This window comes from Larimichthys crocea, chromosome XIII (assembly GCF_000972845.2).
Source record: "Larimichthys crocea isolate SSNF chromosome XIII, L_crocea_2.0, whole genome shotgun sequence".
NCBI lineage: Eukaryota > Metazoa > Chordata > Actinopteri > Sciaenidae > Larimichthys > Larimichthys crocea.
The window spans coordinates 19,879,208-19,897,509 of NC_040023.1; the positions used below are offsets into that span (position 1 = coordinate 19,879,208).

The 18,302-nt window shown below is 40.8% G+C and overlaps 4 protein-coding genes across 4 annotated transcripts; 1 reads left to right on the top strand and 3 right to left on the bottom strand.

Annotated features, from left to right (window-relative positions):
- Window positions 1–4,363: 4,363 nt before the first annotated feature.
- Window positions 4,364–5,701, top strand: nr0b2a (nuclear receptor subfamily 0, group B, member 2a). Its single transcript, XM_010754295.3, has 2 exons — window positions 4,364–4,973; window positions 5,125–5,701. Exons 1-2 carry the CDS (start codon window positions 4,442–4,444, stop codon window positions 5,364–5,366), a joined length of 774 nt encoding a protein of 257 aa, XP_010752597.1. The 5' UTR covers window positions 4,364–4,441; the 3' UTR covers window positions 5,367–5,701.
- A 1,648-nt stretch (window positions 5,702–7,349) lies between these two features.
- On the bottom strand, window positions 7,350–11,362 carry kdf1a (keratinocyte differentiation factor 1a). The gene is made up of 4 exons (XM_010754284.3): window positions 11,038–11,362; window positions 9,622–10,676; window positions 9,148–9,222; window positions 7,350–8,292 (listed from the first exon to the last, which is right to left on the bottom strand). The coding sequence occupies exons 2-4, from the start codon at window positions 10,655–10,657 to the stop codon at window positions 8,207–8,209; spliced, it is 1,197 nt and encodes a 398-aa protein (XP_010752586.2). The 5' UTR covers window positions 10,658–10,676; window positions 11,038–11,362; the 3' UTR covers window positions 7,350–8,206.
- A 378-nt stretch (window positions 11,363–11,740) lies between these two features.
- On the bottom strand, window positions 11,741–13,991 carry LOC104938619 (trophoblast glycoprotein). The gene is made up of 2 exons (XM_010755037.3): window positions 13,703–13,991; window positions 11,741–13,463 (listed from the first exon to the last, which is right to left on the bottom strand). Exons 1-2 carry the CDS (start codon window positions 13,960–13,962, stop codon window positions 12,488–12,490), a joined length of 1,236 nt encoding a protein of 411 aa, XP_010753339.3. The 5' UTR covers window positions 13,963–13,991; the 3' UTR covers window positions 11,741–12,487.
- A 12-nt stretch (window positions 13,992–14,003) lies between these two features.
- On the bottom strand, window positions 14,004–17,954 carry LOC104937946 (transmembrane protein 222). Its single transcript, XM_010754273.3, has 6 exons — window positions 17,764–17,954; window positions 17,427–17,511; window positions 17,158–17,189; window positions 16,972–17,068; window positions 16,753–16,883; window positions 14,004–15,221 (listed from the first exon to the last, which is right to left on the bottom strand). Exons 1-6 carry the CDS (start codon window positions 17,880–17,882, stop codon window positions 15,134–15,136), a joined length of 552 nt encoding a protein of 183 aa, XP_010752575.2. The 5' UTR covers window positions 17,883–17,954; the 3' UTR covers window positions 14,004–15,133.
- Between the last annotated feature and the right edge of the window lie 348 nt (window positions 17,955–18,302).

The following is an 18,302-nucleotide window of genomic DNA, read 5'->3' on the forward strand; positions in this document are numbered from 1 at the left end:
ATATATATATAATAATATATTTACTAAAACAAAGGCCGGAGTATGGGGTAATCTGATTGAACAACACAGTCTCTCTGATGGTTTTGCAGATATCCAAGGAATTATATTTTGCAGAGATGAAAATGACAAGTGACAGTGGACTTTCAGTGATAACCAAATAGCAGCTTTTTCCATACAGTGTCTCACAAGGACACAGGCCACCATTCAGGTGTATCAGACCCAATTCAAACTCTCCGGCGAGGAAAAACAAACAACGAAAATCTGTTATACAAAGGGGAAGAAAATCAAAGGTGGTATGTCTCAATTCTGCAAATTTGACTACATTCAAAGTTAAAATGCTAAAAGGAGAAATGAAACCATGAGACTAAAATGACCGTTATTACACACAGTAAACTGCCTCATCTATTTTTAATTTAGGCAAAAAGGCAACAAGTTTGTATGAGACTGTTTGCCCTCACTGAAAAGAACAAAAATGAAAAGTAAAAAATATGAAAATCTTTAGCACTATCGTTTTAACCTCGTTTAGAGAGACAACCAGTCAGAGTTCATTAACCCAGAGGCTAACTGTTCTTTTGGCCTTCAACTCAGCTTTTATCATTGTGTTTTGATAGTAATAGGCAGTAAAACTAGACGGGTGTCTGGACCCTGACATCACTTTACACATCATATTATAAATGAGCATTGGTCATATCCATTGGATTCCATTCTAATTATAAAAAAACATATATGTCAGTGTCAATTACAGATTGGAATATAGCGTCAAGTCTAACTTGACTTTACAAACATGATTACACAGGTAATTCAGAAATTCAAGCTTACATTTGGGTATAATAAATAAATAAATATAATCTTACAATATCAGTGCTTGTAAAATACTGAAAGAATAAAAGTTATATACACAAACACATATACACAGCTAAATATCTGTCTGGGCTGGAAGATAAAAATAGTCAAATAAATCAAGAGTGAGTACATCTTTCCACACACATACCAAAAGTACTGTGACACCCAAAAAGACACGGCCATTGTCCTTTTATAAAATGACAATAAAGCTTCATGATTCAACTGTATAGCTCTGTACTGTTTACTCTTTTTAATATAGTGTATAATTTGCTGTACATATCACTTAAATCAGGAAATATCTAAACAAATGATAACTAAACAAGGCAGGCCTCTCAGTACTTGGTACTCTTTGCAGCAGATCTCCGGCCAGTATCCAAAAAGTTCGGAAGTTTAGCAGTATGTTAGTTTAGTATGTGTGCTTTTCCTGATACTACTGGGTCAAAATCAGAGCACAGTCTAGCAGTACAGTATGTTATAGCACAAATCCATACCATTTGAAGGGAGAAATTGTGTTGCAAAAACCTTGAAATAGTCTAGTGCACAGATGATCAAAGGTTGGCGATGAAGTTTACATTTGATGTTAAATGTGTCTCAAAAGTCCTGCAAAGGAGGTGAGCTGGACCATTTAATTAGTATATTTGATTTCTTTAGTTAACAACATATCATTTCATATCTGATATGAATCTATAAATGTGAAGTAAATTCTTTGAATTTAGATGCCAGGATAACTATGTTATTTTTCCAGAGCTTTGAAACGATCTCGCAGTGTAAAAATAACTATTACCTTCGGGCTGATGAACTTTTGATGAATTGGCAGTATGTCAAGGTCAAGTGTCATGTACTAGACATGGTGTCCATCACTCACTGTGAGTTCAATGGACTGGGAAAACCGGGCGGAATGATTAAAGTCAATATTTGAGGGGGGTTCCTGCCAAGAAAAGCAAATTATAGGGTAGTATAATGTACTATATGATTTGTTGCTACAATTCTCTTTAAAATGGTCTAATTGTCCTATTAAATGTTGTTATTACAGTCTTACCTTGATAATGCTGTTACAGTCAAATGTCTTATACATTTTAGAGTTTGTATGTATTTTAATAGTAATAAAGGCTTAGAGACTCTTTTCAGGTTTAATGAGCCATTACATCATGCCTCATCAAACCTGAACTGTTTCCCTTGCTTGAGACAGCAGTTGTTCCACTAAAGGAATGAAGGACATTTCATTTTTACTGTCTTGGTTGGAGATAAGTGTCTGTCCTCCGTGCCCGTCTCTGCCTGCTCCTAGCCTATAAACACAAGTCTTATCAAAGGCATTTACAACTGTCAGCATGCTTCATGAAGCTTGAGTGCTGCTTAGGGCATTACAGGTCACTTCACTGAAATTCACAAACACAACATAATGTGTTTCATCATGTATTCGAAGCCAGGTGCGTTACGATTCACCTGCTGTGAGTACAGATATGTCACATATTACATGAGTAATCACCATATCACATTGTGATCACACCAGGAAAGAATACGTGGCTATAAAACCTATTCTAAAGTATTCATGAAGGAGTGAGTAAATAGACTGATGAAGTAAAACAAACAGTCGGTGACTGGTGCTGCCAGTATTGTCTGGCTTGTAACCTCTTTATTGCAGTCATTCACTTTGTGGACTGACCTTGACTCCACTGCTTTGTGATTCATTTTGCCCTGGGACTTCCATCCTATGATGCTTTCAGGAATCTTGGCTTGTGCAGGCATAAAGAGCATAATATCACCTATATATACTGTGTCACTGTCACTGTCACTATACAATGTGTTAAACACTTTGTGTTTGTACATCGTGCTAAATGTCCAAACGAAAGCAGCTTGTCATTGGAATGGTGCTGTTTGTTTATTTGTGACAATAATAAAGCAATTTGCTTATCAGTCTCAAACCTCCGTGCCAGGCACCAGGGAGATAATGAATTAGGATAAACTTATTTAAATGACAAGTGGATCATAGTACTACCTGTTACAGGCCCCATAAACTGGAATTCCCCAAATGTTAAGTCAGTGAATGTAACTAAAATTGCATAAAAGCAAACGGAGGAAATGGTAATTACACTTCACACTGACTGATGTCAATCTATCTATTCATCATGCAGGCCACTTCAGTTTTTTGTTTTTTCTTTTATTGTGCATTTCTAATTTTGAATTTTGTCAGACCACCACTTCAGACAACAGACAACTACAGGATGAATTGCCATAAGATTTTGTACACTTTTGACACTCGTGGTCACCGGTGGATGAATCCCACTGACTCCGATCCCCTGAGCTTTTCTTCAGTAACACTGATGTTGACACTTTTTGTGAAAGTCTCAAAAACTGTTGCATTGGGCCGGTTGGTAGTGTAGTGGGTTAAGTGGCCGCCCTGTGTGTAGGGGGTATAGTCCTCGCTGCAGCTGGCCCCGGTTCGAATCCCACATCAGACGGCCATTTACTGCGTGTCACTCCCCCTCTCTCTGCTTCCTGTCTATCTTCAGCTGTCCTATCATTAAAGGCATAAAAAGCCCCCCAAAAAACTGTTGCATGGATTGCTATTAAACTGCAGACATGTGCCCTTCAGGATGAATTATAATAACTTAACAACTAAATGTAATAACCCTTGACTTTTTTATACTTGTGCCATAATCAAAGTGTTTGTTCAGCACTTTGATTACTGACATTTCCATGATCCTCAGCTGTAACTGCTTGTAACTACTATATGAATATACGAACATGCTAAACTTTACACTTGCTTACAATCAATATGCTAACAATGTCTTTGTGAGCATGTTAGCAGGATGACATTAGGTTTTAAGTCAAAGCACTACTGTGTCTAAGTACTTTTATGGGGGAAATAAAAATGACAGAAACTGTGAATGAATAATAAGGTAAAATAAGATTTTAAAAAAATAAAAAAAGTCCAAACATTTAAAAATATTCTTTTCTTGGTCTCTGGTCAAAATATTCAGTGGGGTGTGTTTTCACAGACTAATGCCATCAGTATTTCTAAAATCCTGGCTGAAGATATCAAATTAAAAAGAGGTTGGGTTGAGCAGTTTTATACCACCAAATTAGCTTTTTAAAATGACAAAAACACTACAGTTAAGTTACCATTATTAAAAAAAAAATAAAAATAATAAACTGCTACACCCTATGAGGACTTAACTTACAGGTCAATACATTCTCTCTGCTTTGGCCTGCAGGTGTGAACTGGCAGTGTGTAGGGACGCATGTAGTGTGGGGCTAATTACCTCTGCAGTCCTTGGTAGCATGGTACTGCCTGGGTTAATGACACCAACTGCAAGATAAGGCCCAACCCTCATGATATCCAGGCGTTACTCCACCAGCTTCTTTTCATTGACAAAAGCTTATCAGTTTCCTAGGGTTATTCCACCAGTCACCTGGCAGAGAACATAGTTGTTTTTCACAGATTGTATTGACAAGTCAAGGTCCACCCAGCAGGGAGGGTTGGCCTTATAAATACAGGGGTGCTGGAGGAAGCAGCAGTAGTACTCACAAGCTCATGAAGAGTCCATCCTGGCGAAGGTCACTTAACTTTTGACTACACAGAGCTCTACAACTCAAAATGGATAACTGTCACTGTTCAGCCAACGTCGACAGGCTTTCGAATCCTATCCTCTTCAACATCCTGAGCCAAATGGATAACAGCAAACCAAGACAGAACAGCTTCAATTACAATTCAATACCTCATAGATGCAACTGTGAGCTGCGACGGACAGTGTGCTTGAAAAGGCCATCTGAGATTTGCAAAGAAGCTTCAGCAGTTCTAGTTAAAACCATCCACTTCATGAAGAACTTACCTGCTTTTAACCAGATGCCACCAAACGACCAGTTCTCACTTCTCAAAAGCTGTTGGGCACCACTCTTCATTTTGGGTTTGGCTCAGGAGCATGTGGACTTTGAGGTGATGGACACACCTGCCGACAGCATGCTGAAAAAGATTCTCCTAAATCGCGAGGAGAGCCCCGGGATGGAGAGGGAACAGCCCACCATGGCTGGTGTCAGCAAACTCAAGTCCTGCCTCAAAAAGTTTTGGAGTTTGGATTTGAGTCCAAAGGAATATGCATACCTAAAAGGGACCATGATATTTAATCCAGGTATGTATTCATTTCATATTGTGATTTCTTAGTTCTCAGGCGTACATTTTCAATCACAGCTGAAAGAATACTTAAAACTAAAACTAAAAACTGCATAATACATATATTTATGTATATTTAACCTCTAATTTCTTGTCTTTCCATTCAACAGATGTTCCAGATTTAAAGGCAGCTCTGTTTGTTGAAGGCTTGCAACAAGAAGCTCAGCACGCCCTCAGTGAAGTAGTCCAGCTTCTACACCCAGGCGACCAGGAGCGCTTTGCTCGAATCCTCCTCACAGCCTCCATGCTGCAGAGCATCACACCCAGCCTCATCTCTGAACTCTTCTTCCGGCCTGTGATAGGGCAGACTGATCTGATGGAGCTGTTGGTTGACATGCTCTTCTGCAGATAGAAGAGGATGGGTGGACTTCATGTAACTGTCTTGAAGATAGTTGAATCCAATGCCTTTAACAGTGGTGATGCAGAACAACGACAATGGCCAACAAAAAACTGTGATCTGGTGAACATGAGACTATGAATTGCTTATATTTACATTGAAGCTAAGGTCACTTTAGCCCAGACTGAAAAGATTTTATCAGCTGGAAGTAGTAATTTAACTTTCCAGACTGTACCCACTGTTAATATATTGTATGTTATGTTGAAGATCCTTTATGTGTCCTTCATTGTTGTAAATAAGTGTAGTCTGCATTGACAGAACATTTCAAATAAATATATTTTTGTACATGACCGTAAAAGTGAAGTTCTGTTTCTGTCTTTTAAAAATACTCACTGCAAGCCAAACCTGACACAATATTTGTTAAATGTGCTGGGTACTGCACTTGATATTGACACTCTGTTCTGAAAATGACAGGTCTATCTTCACTGACATGTCATGCAGCCTAGTGTTGCTCAAACCCATTTGTGTCAAATTCTTGTCAAGACGCCAAAGAGAGCAAATGTCAGTGAATTCCAGGGAAAACAGTAAAAAAAAAAAATTTCAATATGTAGTATGGCTTTAATGACAGAACAAGCAGATCTGGTCTATTTTTTTTCTCCAACTTTGAGGCGAACACTGGGTTTCAGCAGAGTAAACGACCAGTTTGCCGTACTCAGTATTGCATAAATCTCATTGGGAAACCACATCTGACTCATGCATGCTGTGTTCACTTTCTTGTTTTACCAGATTGTGTTAAAACCAAAGTTAACTGACAGTGTCAAATATCAGTAAGTGCTAAGTATTTCTGAGGCGGTACATTTTATAATCATGTGAACGCCCTATCAAGGTAAAGAGATTGATACAATTAGGAAAGAAACAACCTTTCATGTTTTTATTATGCCCATATTAAGCCTATGAGTTTTTCTTCTTTTGTGGTACTTTGTCTCCCTCTCATGGATAATAGTGGCAGTCACATTTAACCCAAGAAAGTCACGTAGTCACCTAAAAAGAGTGTCAATAATCATATTTCTTATGCACACAAGTAGACAAAAGAAGTATCTGAATACTGAATCAAGTGTCCTAAAAAAACGCTTGCAGTTAACAACCCGCAGGCTATATTTGATACAGAACAAACCCTCTTGATTCATCCTAGCCTGTGGTATGTTAGTTGTGAAACAGTGAGCCTTTGCATGACACCTCATACAGGTAAAACAGGAATTTGCTGGTGGTGGCGGAGAGTCATAGGAAATGGGGTTACATAGGGCAACTGCAACACACCACAAACAGAAAAGTCTCAAAGTCTAAATGTGCAACATTTGGCACAGAGGAATTCAGATAAATTGCTCATTTGTGGTTTACTCAGCTTTGTTTTTTCTACAAACAAGTGAACAATCACCTATTTTTTAGTGCAAATCACATTGTTTCAAGGATGAATTGCAAGCTTTCTCTTGGTGCACGTGCAGCTATCTGCTCTATTATGTGCAGTTTCATGGTGCTGACAAATTTTCTTCAAGGCTTAAAATGACTTATCATTGGACAAGCTAGCACCGTAAATGTGACTACAGCTGAAATAAAAACCTGGAAGCTGGAGAAAATATACCTAAACACATTTTTATTTTGTCTTTAGAACTCATTGAATGTTACTATGTCCTATGTTTAGTTGACAGCTGCAACAATGCCAATGCTTTGAGACTCCCAAATATCTTAAAATAAAAATTATTGGTTTTCTCAATTCATGTGACCCAGCAGGACTTCAGGATAAGCTCCTGAAATCAGGCTGATTTTCTGCACTGCTTCTTCCCTTTGCAATCAATGACAAAGACAAACCCCGGGATTTTATTTCCTTTTTGTCAGAACCAGCCAAACAAGTTTCCTCTTCTGCTGAGGGTGGAAAAAGCCTGCCTGGTACAACATAGTGACCTCGGGGAGATGAGCTTGACAACAATAATCCGAGAGATAAAGAGGTAAACTAGGCTAAAGAGACAGAAAACCATGTGAAGGAAGGACTTGTTGACATACAGGAGCAAATAATTAAATAGCTGAGCTGCTTCCATTCAAACGACATGAATATATTCATTTGGCTTGACGCAAAGTTCTGTGTCACATTTTCTGTGAGCTAGAATGAGAACTATAGGACGTAATTACTATACATAAGGAAATTATCTGATTGAATACACATGAAAAGGTTATAAACAAGCATGGAGAGTTTTATTTTGTTAAAAACAGGACTTACCTGTGAATAATAATAAAAAAACAAAACAAAACAAAAAAAAATGGTTTAACAACCCAGAAAGTAACATCGACTTAAAAATATGTGCATCAAAATATGGCTTAACAATGCAGTTTTCAGGTCAAAACATGCCTTTAAGGAGTCTAAATTGCAAGAGTCAAAAAAACCCATACAGTGCATGCACAATGGCTTGCATAAACAATCACAGACAAGAATGAGGACGGTTATGTTCTACCATCAGTCTCTTTCCTCTGGCTAAGATTGCATGGAGTGTAGTCATATTTCTCTTTCTGGCAACAATTTTAAACACTGCATACAAAAACAGAAAAACATGCATCATCTTTCCCTGTGTGTAAAACAAAAAGTTTCCTCAGTGGAGCATTTGCTGGAAAGATAAAAAGGTCCATGAATTTAAATGACACTCCAATAGCAAACATTACCCAGACCACTAAAAGGAGAAATACAGCGGCCCAGGGTAAAAGGTGCTCCAGCTAGTAACAGCACAAAAAATAATAGCAGAATAATAACAATGTCCATCTAGTTAGCTACATCACTTTGTCAGCATAGATACTTTTGTTTCCACCCTTCAGAGAAGCAGAGGAGCGCCTGAAGAGTCTGTTTCCATGTCATGACGGTAGGGCGAGTAGGCTGTGGCGGTGCTGGAGGAGTACGCTGTGGGAGAAAGAGTTTTCTTTTTAAAAACGCACTAAAAAAAACACAACCAGGAAACATAACAGAAAAACAAACAAAGAGTAGATAGTTTGTGCACAAAGCGTGAGACGTGAGTTGAGTTTAAGCTTGGGACGCTGGCACATTCTCAGGCGGCTATGTGAAAGTTGTGGAAACACAATGTGGTGTACCCTCATTCAAAGACGTGTAACAGGACACCCCCGTCCTTCTAACAGCCTCTTCACCCAACAACAACAACAACAAAAAAAAAAAAGAAGCTGCTACGCAGTAATCCGTCTGTAACCCAAGTTATTCACCAAAATGACATAATAAAAACCTGGGACATTATGTGGCACATATTTAATGTGACTTGATCTGCTGCTCTTGCAGGTGGTGTAGCGTGACTGTTGAGCTGGAGGGGAGAATGAGGCAGATTGATAGGTGGGTGTAAGGTGGCAGATGAGGGGAGGAGGCAGCTAATGAGTAAGGGATTGTAATATGTGGAGGAAAAAAAAGGGACAGGAATGCAGGGCTTTCACTGCTTAAAGAGCGGGACGTTAGTGGAAAGTAGAGAGGAGGTGAGAAAATGCCTGCAGCTGCAGCAGGTACAATGAACTGCAAAGGCTGAGCCTCACACTCAGATTCACAGGGGTAATAATTATACCTGAATGACCAGGACGAATAACGACTGCAGCTCTATTAGCACAATGAACGCAATTAATATTAAAATGTGCAATATTTCTAACCACTAATCGCACACACACATTGATTCTGGATCGTATTTAACTCGTAATTTGTGCCTTTGCGTCAAACCAAGAGAGGATCTGTGTTTGTGGAAAATTCCCCACATGCACTCACTTCTCCCGCTGTAATGTCTCATTTTCCTTGCCAGCTCATCCGATGGCGTCTGCTCCGACACTTTCACCTCCGGATCTGCAGCAGGGGACAAAAAAAACTGAGCACAAGCAGACGTGGAGCTTTGACAGACATTAATCTGGTCATCTCTGCTATTGTGCAATATGTTTTAGAAGACAGTGTGTGCCTGTATCAACTTGCCCAAGATTAACCAATTATTATTAGGTCATTGACTGTAAAAATGCCTGCTGTATTAAGGCTTAAAAGTATGAGCCAAACAAAAGAGCTTCAGCAGCGTTCCAACAGACGCTATGAGTCATTCAGGTAAGACAGATCAGATGATTGGTATATTTGGTATGAAGCAGCCAAGTGGTGGTGAAAAGAGGTTGGTTTATGGTGTCTTAAATAAATAATAAATATTTATACAGCTGTAATTATTCGCATTAATTGTTTAAAAAAAAAAAAAAACATTCTTACAGTCACTGCTCACGAGAGTCATGGTCTCGTTGCCGCTGTCAGGGAGAGTCCCGTCGCTCCTTCCATTCGGACGCTGTCCTGTCGACTGATGACTCTTGTTTCTCTTGCCCTTCCTCGTACTGATGCGGATGACACCGTGCACCAGCTTGCACTCGGCCTCCTGCTCCTCCAGGTTGTAGTCCTGCGCGATGCTGTAGATGAGCTCGCTGATCTCGTTGGTCTTGCGGGAGAAAGAGGAGTCAGAGGTGCACTTGGCCAGCTGGTCGATCTGGTGCAGGGCGTAAAGCTCCAGCAGCTTCTTGGTGATAAGAGAGTCAATGTCTGTGCCTGTGTCACTCGGGTCATCTAAGACATAGTCCTCACGGGATAACAGGCTGGTGTTGCTGATAGGTCGCTGGCTTTCCCCCTTGCCAGGCGTACGGGTCCGTTTTGGGACAACAACTGGATACTTTATTCTCTCACCTGCAATGCGGACATCCTGGTAGCGGAAGCTGTCACTCGCAGGCAACTTAGAGGGTTTGGTAGGCTTGCTGGGCTCCAAAGGGATCCCACAAGTGGGGTTGGTCACAGCTATGCCATTAGGAGGGTGAGGCTCGCTACCTGTTTTAGGAGGATGGTCTGTGGAGCTCTCGTTTACAGGCAGGCAGGGTTCTCGGCTTCCATAAAATCCACAGGTCAGTACACAGCAGATAAGAGCCTTACAGCCACTCCAGCCCATGGAGGCACAGGAGCCACAGGCATGTCTGCTGGCAGGCGTGCTGTCTGCTGACCCAGGAATAAATCCTATAGTCTCCGAGCCCCGTGCCGTGCCATTTCGTGGGTGGCCTCTGCTTCGACTATACTTGTTCTCCGAATACCGTTCAGCACTTCGGTGCTCGTGTAGATGCTCCCCATGAGGGTCCTTGTAGGAGTCCTGGCTGGTGTTGCTCTCCCGGGATATAGTCCGATTGTGTCGGTTCTTTTCTGACCTGGAGCTGGAGCTCTGGTGTTTGTGGTTGCGGGACGCCTGAGGAGCCCCTGTGCTGTGGCCAGGCATGGCTCAGAATGCCTGGGACCTGGTAGTGGGAGAGACATGTTAAAGGATAATAACCAGGTGTAAACCCCCCTCCTCCCCTTCTGCTTCCATACAGGTTTGCAGCATTAAAACACATCATGGAGCATTCAAATCAGCTGCATTGAAAACTTATGCAGTAAAAAAAAAGTGTGTTTCCAGTAAAGTAACCTCCCATTAAAGTCTGAGAATGTAAATAAAACTGAGTGCATTGATTTTTGGCCTGATAATAAGTTGGCCCATTTCGTCGCGCCCTTAAAGGCTTGTTTGGCTCCCACAGTGAAAAAAGTGCAGATAAACAGCTGAGCCTAAAACTCATTTAACATTTAACCGTCTTTCATTTGACTTACAAAACATTCACTTACCGCATAAGAGGAAACACTTAGTGACTGTCTTGTTTTTTTTTTTATCCCAGGTAACTTGTTTTGCGAGCAAACCGCGGAAGTCTCAGGTAGAAAACTTGTGCTAGCGCTTCAAACTCAGAAAGAAAGAGTTTTTTTTTTTCGACCGCCCACAGATTTCCAGGTGTCTTCCACCTCCACGGAACAACAAAACTCTGCAAAACATTAAAGTCCGGCGCTACGACCGAACAACAAAACTCAACTCATTCGTGTCGTCTTCTTATTAGTAAAAAACTCTTGTCTTGTGAGGACGACAGTCTCCCAATATTTGGCTATTACCTGCGGCTACAGCTAATCCCAGATCTTACACCCACCCACAGGTGAGTCGTGACGTCACGCGAGGCGGATATTAAAGCAGAGGATGAAGGAGAAAAAAAAGAAAAAAGGAGCAGGAGCATCTGTTATTTTATTTTTTTTAACAGATAATACAAGGAGGAAAAAGGGAGAAATTACTGTAAATGTGATGAAAAGAGAAACATGAAGCTTTTCCATCTACCTGAGGGTGAAATCTTACACTTTACATCCTCACAAGACATTTTATACATGCACACACACACACAGGGCAAGTTAAGCCTGACAGGTACACAGAGGTGCACAGCTGCAGAGCCAGCAGGTGTTTTACAAACCATATCTTTCATTCTGCCCTATTTTTCCCTCTACGGAAACACTTAATCACCCCCCTCTTTGAATTGAAATAGTAGGGCCACTTCTCCTGGAGATATATGAGTCTGTGTTGCAACGGTGTCTTGTGGTTTCACAATAAAACAAGAGCACAAGAAAATGAAATACATCAGCAGTTTTGTTTTATTTAGAACTAGTGTAAATACAAGTTTAATATCAGGCAGTAGCTTTAACATCTGTTCCTTTGAATATAGTACTACAGATCACATTATGGAGTCTAACACAATAAAGACACATGGATAATTCAATTTAAGGATTGTTTTAAGTCTTACAGAAACACATTAAATCTTATAAAGACCTACTGTAAATTCACTGTGTGTCTATGGATTATATTTTCTTAGGTAAACATACATTTTCCATGCCATTAAACTACTATCTATGTAATTTATCTTTCTGACAGTCTCCTGCAGTATGTTAAGGTATTTAAAGTCATGACACTATTATGAAAAAAAGCACAACACAGAAATTGGCAGGTTGTTTAACACACTATATCACTATAATGTTTTCATTGTAGCCTATGTGTTATATTTCTATAAAAGTTATGATAAACACACAATACTGAGGTAATTTTACAGATACAATGCTCCAGTGCCTCGACAACAGAAAGGCACTTTTAAGGTGAGGTTTATAGAGTATAACTGCAGTATGTCCAGACGGCTCATTATAGTACATCTACCAGCTATTCACATCTAATTCATATTTATTTTCTAATTATTAAAGCTACATTAAAACATCATAGCTTCATAGATGGAGATGTTGTCACCGGTTTGACTTGTGTGTTTGTAGGAACCTGGATAATACAGGTGTCACTTGGCAGCTGCTGTGACAGACCTAATCCCAGACGTCCCTGTGCCCTGTTCCCACAGTTACCGGCTGTGACGCGCCCCAGCCGAGGATCAGAGTCAATCTCATACCTGTAGTGATATCCCTCCAGAACATCGTGACATGCGTCTCTCATTTCATTGATCCACTTCTTCATGCCTTTGCGATTCAGGTAGAGCACAAAGAGGAAGACCATGCCCACAAACCCCAGCACCAGCCCCAAGAAGACGTAGGATGTCTGCAGGGTGAGGTCAGCCACCTCTGGTTGGACTGGAACAACACATCCAATGGCCTGGACACCGAGCCCACGCAGCCGGGTATCACTTAACCCACTTGGTGAGGCACACCTGACAGCATCCACATCTACTTGAGCTCTTGATTCATTCAGCCAGGCTACAAAACTACGGATCTCACATGTGCAGGTGTAGGGGTTGTCACCGAGGAGGATACGGATGTTTCCAAGCTTCTCCAGCTCTTGTAGAGCATCACCCCCAAATGTCCTGAAGGCATTTTGGGTAAGGTCCAGCACCTGCAGATAGTTCATGCCAGAGAAAGTTCCACTGTAGACCGCCACCAGAGAGTTGTTAGTGAGGAAGAGCTGCTGCAGGTTAGGAAGGTGGGAGAACATGCCCGGGGGCAGCAGGGCGAGTTGGTTCCCTGAAAGGTCGAGGCGGAGGAGCCCTCTGAGTCCACCCCAGCGCAGCGCTGTGGTGAGGTCTGTCAGGGCGGTGAAGTTGTACAGCGAGCGGCTCAGGTTGAGCTCCTGAAGGGGACTGCCAGGTATGTTGAGGGCTTCTGGATGGATGAGCGCCAGTTGGTTACCGTTGAGGTCAAGGAAACGTAGATTGAGGAGGGCAGAGAAGCTGTGGGATGCCATCTCTGTAATCCTGTGAAGATGACTAACACTGTAACATCTATTCTTCTGTAACATCTAGACATTTAATGTCATTTTCATGCTCGGACATAACTACATGCATGCCACTTTGCTGTAGGTAGACAAATATACACAAACCACATACAGATAAAATGTATTTATTAGATACACATCAAGAAAGTTTGCCATATTATCTAAATATGGCTTCATATGCATGAATGAAACAAAACAAAAAAACACTAACATTCTCACCTATTATTGCTTAAAATGATGTTGGTGACATTCTCCAGCTCTGCAAATGAATCAGGTCCAATCTGGTGTATATTATTCCCTGTGATGATGACAGTCTTTGCATATCCTGGGATACTTTGTGGCACCGTGAGTAGATCCTTGGAAACACATTTCACTGTCCGAGTGACAGCAAAACACTCACAGCCAAGAGGACACTCCAAACACTGGTACGGTGCACAAAGAAGGATTCCCAAAAACACTCGGACTGCAAAAACACACATCTCTAAAGTATAACCAATTAAAAAAAAACAAATACAGCAACTTGTTTTGTTAATGCAACAGAAAAAAACTTAGGTCCATAGTAAGATTATAAATACAGCTTCTATTCTCATAAATCTAATCAAAGCAGAGCGCTCCAGCATCAGCCCTTCGGAACGTGCTCCACTCAGGGAATAAAGAATCCCGTAAATTGATGGGAGTTCATATCACGCAGAATCTGCTGGATAAAAAAAGGTACGTGCTTCCCTTAAAGGTACAGAGGACGATTAGGGCATCGACAGCCTGTGACCTCCAAAACAGTCTGCCAGGGGAGACTTTGTACGCAAGCATATCCAAAATGTGAAGTTACAGAAACAGAAATATTAAAACAGATAAATATACACATATAGTACCCATCAAAAAGAAATAAATCAAATAAGTAATACATAGTGTGATGCAGTATTGCTCATAATTTGTAGTGTTTGTAGTAACACTCCAGCCTGAGGGTGCACAGTATTTGACTTCTGTCTGGAGAAAAGCAAATAATACACTCATGCTAAAGAAAACACTTCACATGTTTGCACACCAGAGGAAAGAGGACTGAAGAGGGAGGAGGGCATTTTACAGCACAATACCACTATTTATCACATGTGAGGGGTTCTACATCATTCTATCTTTGGTAGTGTGGCTCGTATCTCTTAGACAAATAATTGATGAATATTTTCAGCATTAAGATTCCGTGATCCGATTCGTCACTAAGATGTACATTAGCCAGCCTGGAAACACATTTGTCACTGCCATTCTTGAAGAACACATCCGTGGACTCAATGCCATCGCTCTACTGTGGCGTAATCTGGAGAGGATCATCTGCCTTTACTCTTTATGTGGAAAACAGTAATGGTCAATTCTGAGGAGATGTTTTGCAAATATTGTTGCTTATGCACCTTACTAAATCATAAATACTTAGTAAAGAAAACAACTGTTAAATCGTAAATGAATTATTAATTTCAACACTACCCATAAGCAGCTGGGTGTTGCCCTTAAATTCCTCTAAGAGACTAGATCACTGACAGACAAGTCTTTCATTTGTAATACACAAACAAATGTCCCGTCAAAACACATCATTCAACAGCCAATGATAACGTGTAAAGTAGAAGCAAAGTCTATGATTAGCTCGCTGATCTGCTCGCTCCTCTACTGTAGGTTCAGGGTCAGGATGAACGTGGCGAGGACTCCGCAGAGCATGAAAAAGGGAAGCCAGGTCTTGAGGAACGCTGCCCAGCTGAAGGATACAGAGAGGGTAATGTGTGTTAGAGTAATTATCAACTCCTGGATACTGCGAGGGTAAAACATCGTATCTGGTATATTTTTGGACAGACAAGGACGTGTGAGGTGTGTTGAACTATCACATGGTCCAATCACTTTACTCCCATGGGTCCACATCTCGCTCTCTCTCACCCTCCCTCTGAACACACCCCATCCTGTGTCCTACTGTCCTTTCCACCCAACCGGCACAGGGAGCCCCACTGGAGAGGTGACCTTCAGTAGTGACACAGAGGGGGAGCACCGCTGTCAGTGATGAATTACATGACTCCCCTATTTTTAAAAAGTCTTCTGTGCCGTGGGAGTGTATGTGCAGAGGCAGCACAAACTGTGACGCCAGCGCTCTCTATGTGGGTCAGTGGAGAATAATGAGGGGGGGTTCTCTGAGCCATATGGCTCCTAATGCTCACGCGCATCAAGCAGCAGAGCAATTTAAAAGTATGTGTACATGTTTGCGATGAAGATGTTTCAGGTGTGTTTGCCCCCCCTTCCAACCACCCATGGACTTCTTCTGTCTTCTCTGTCATTACTACACGCACATCTGCCTGTGTCGCTATCGTTTTTCCCCATTTCCCATGAGAGGGAGAAGAAATTAGTTTTTCTTTATACAGTTCAGAGTGTAATACAGAGGGCGCCTGTTGCTGTAGAGGGTACATGTTGTACAGATTGTATAGTAGCCTTATGCAGATTTGCGATTCAGGAATTTTTTGCTATATAAATAAAATCATAAATTTGACTAAAGAAACCATTTTACAATGTCGTAACAAATAGAACAAACAAAAACCAGAAAGACTAGAAGTTTTAGGCCTCAAATGGAAAAGTAGGTTGTGGGTCAACACAGGGATTCACAGCGGAGTGCTAAACACTTGGATGAGTACATGTTTTTCTATTGTGATGTGAGCCAAATAAAGAAGTGAAATGTGAGTATTTAGTCCTTGACTTGAATTTTGAATTGAATTTGGGAGGTGCTACCTTTTTATAAAGATGTGTTTAAGTGCTGCAGGTACTGCCATGAGGTTTTGATAGTGTGCCTGTGAAAAGCTGTAATGCTGAATGGTAGAGTGGATAAAGCATTAGGGTTGATGGTTTAGCCCCAGGCTGCTGCAAGTGTCCTTGACCAAGAAAACCCCAAAAGCATTTGCCAGATGATTGCCATGTAATTAATAATATAATGGGAGCTAAATCTGTTAAAGGTTTGTTTGATGTTAAATGTCGTTGGATGAATAAGATGTGATAATCCTGCAGCACAAATACAGAAGTAAACACAGATAAATAGAGAAACTTCCAGAATAAGTTTGATAAATAATAAGGTGTTTAAAAATTACCGCCTATTATAGTGGTGCCACCAAAGACAGATACGACAAACACTATAAATGTATTGTGAAACCTGTGAATAAGACTGTTAACCTGGAAGTAAAGCAGGACTCCTCAATTTTTGACTATTAATAACTGACTTCTTGATTTTAATACAGGCAGTCACAAATACTGACCTCACATGTTTTCCATGAACAAGAGACAGCATACACAGGTTCACCATGTTCCAAGACGTGCTGTTGTCGTAGCGCATTAGGTTGAGGGCCATGGCGACGTGGGAATGGCAGTTATCTAAGCACAGATTGTGCTTTACCAACACACACAAAGATAGTTATTGATATATATGAATAACGATGTTGAAATATGTGCATTAGAAATCCTTAATATTGTCTCACCGGTCTACATTTGTATTCCTCAGATGCGTCATGCACTGCTTTGTCCCATGTGGCAGCACCGCTTCCGCACACTTTGTCCACATCAAGCTTCCAATACCTGTGGTAATAATAAACAATTAATTAATGTGTTTCATTTAAATGTGTGACCCACTTGTTAAAATACTATTAATTGATGAGTAAACTCACTTTGTTGGTCTACCAAAGCCCATGTTGTCCTCCTGGGAGGGGGAAAAAAAACACATTTTTAAATCATTTAATGAATCATTATTATTGAATTCAGCTCTATTTGAATGAGGGGATTACTTTATGACTGAAAATACAGCCATAAAAAGCCATAAATCATGATGAATCAGCAGCTTTACTCTCAATGTCAGAATGACATCTCAGATCTCACTGCACGATGATAAATACATGTATAAATAGATTTTTCTTTCATTAAAAAAGGAGATACTGACCGAGACAAAGTATGATCCTGCAAAATCTCGAATAATCCCAGAAGAGGTGCAGATACCCATGTGACCAATGAAGGGGAGCACCCACCTGCAGGACGCACACAGATAACAACAACACATGCAACACACGGGTCAATTCATGTACGCTTAAAATGTGAAAGATGCAGCTGAAGTGCATGAGGTGCAGTCATTTATTATTTATATTTATTATTTATTAAGAATAAANTTATTATAATAAACAGTCGACATGAGGTTTACCCAGCGGCTAACATAGCTTATATCTGCCCGTGCGTGTTAACGTGCACGCCGGTAATACGGTAATAACGCGAGAGCTTCTTACGATAAAATAGGAATAGGTGTCCACACAACGCAGTAAGGGTAGCGGCTGTTTTTTCTGTCGCTTTTCGTGAAATCCCCGGGGTAATTCATCATAACATCGGTCTCATCCACCTCCGCCATCACTGCCCGGAGTGACAGATGACGCACGGCCACAACAGGAGCGGAGACGCGCGCGTCGCTCGCCTCCGCGGATGAGCCGAGGGTCGGTCAGTGAACGCAACACCGTTTGTTTATGGCATTTTAATTCAATTTAATGAGTACCGCAGGGCTTTAGTGATTAAAGTTTACACAAAAACAACAATATATATTGTTATTTACAATCTGTATTTGTTTTTAACCCTTTGTTACTCGTTTTACAATATAAATCATGGCTACTTAATGACGTTTAAACAAAATTTTTGGCAGTCTCTTATCAAATCACTAGTTTATTGCCCTATTTGGCACCCAAACTCACAGTCTCAGCCAAAAGCTTTATCATTATAACCTCCATTACTCTAGCAAAGCTGGGTCACCTCATTACTGTACACTATATAGGGCATG

Bases quoted from the DNA above. Each gene is read 5' to 3' on its own strand.
- nr0b2a (XM_010754295.3), top strand. From the start codon at position 4,442: ATGGATAACTGTCACTGTTCAGCCAACGTCGACAGGCTTTCGAATCCT. The intron at 4,974-5,124 runs GTATGTATTCAT...TCCATTCAACAG, and splicing joins GACCATGATATTTAATCCAG to ATGTTCCAGATTTAAAGGCA.
- kdf1a (XM_010754284.3), bottom strand. From the start codon at position 10,657: ATGCCTGGCCACAGCACAGGGGCTCCTCAGGCGTCCCGCAACCACAAA. The intron at 9,223-9,621 runs GTAAGAATGTTT...CCCCTGCTGCAG, and splicing joins GACTCTCGTGAGCAGTGACT to ATCCGGAGGTGAAAGTGTCG. The intron at 8,293-9,147 runs GTGAGTGCATGT...TTTCTCCCACAG, and splicing joins GAGACATTACAGCGGGAGAA to CGTACTCCTCCAGCACCGCC.
- LOC104938619 (XM_010755037.3), bottom strand. From the start codon at position 13,962: ATGTGTGTTTTTGCAGTCCGAGTGTTTTTGGGAATCCTTCTTTGTGCA. The intron at 13,464-13,702 runs GTGAGAATGTTA...TCATCTTCACAG, and splicing joins ATCATTTTAAGCAATAATAG to GATTACAGAGATGGCATCCC.
- LOC104937946 (XM_010754273.3), bottom strand. From the start codon at position 17,882: ATGGCGGAGGTGGATGAGACCGATGTTATGATGAATTACCCCGGGGAT. The intron at 17,512-17,763 runs GTAAGAAGCTCT...TGCGTCCTGCAG, and splicing joins ACACCTATTCCTATTTTATC to GTGGGTGCTCCCCTTCATTG. The intron at 15,222-16,752 runs GTCAGTATTTGT...TGTATCCTTCAG, and splicing joins GTTCATGGAAAACATGTGAG to CTGGGCAGCGTTCCTCAAGA.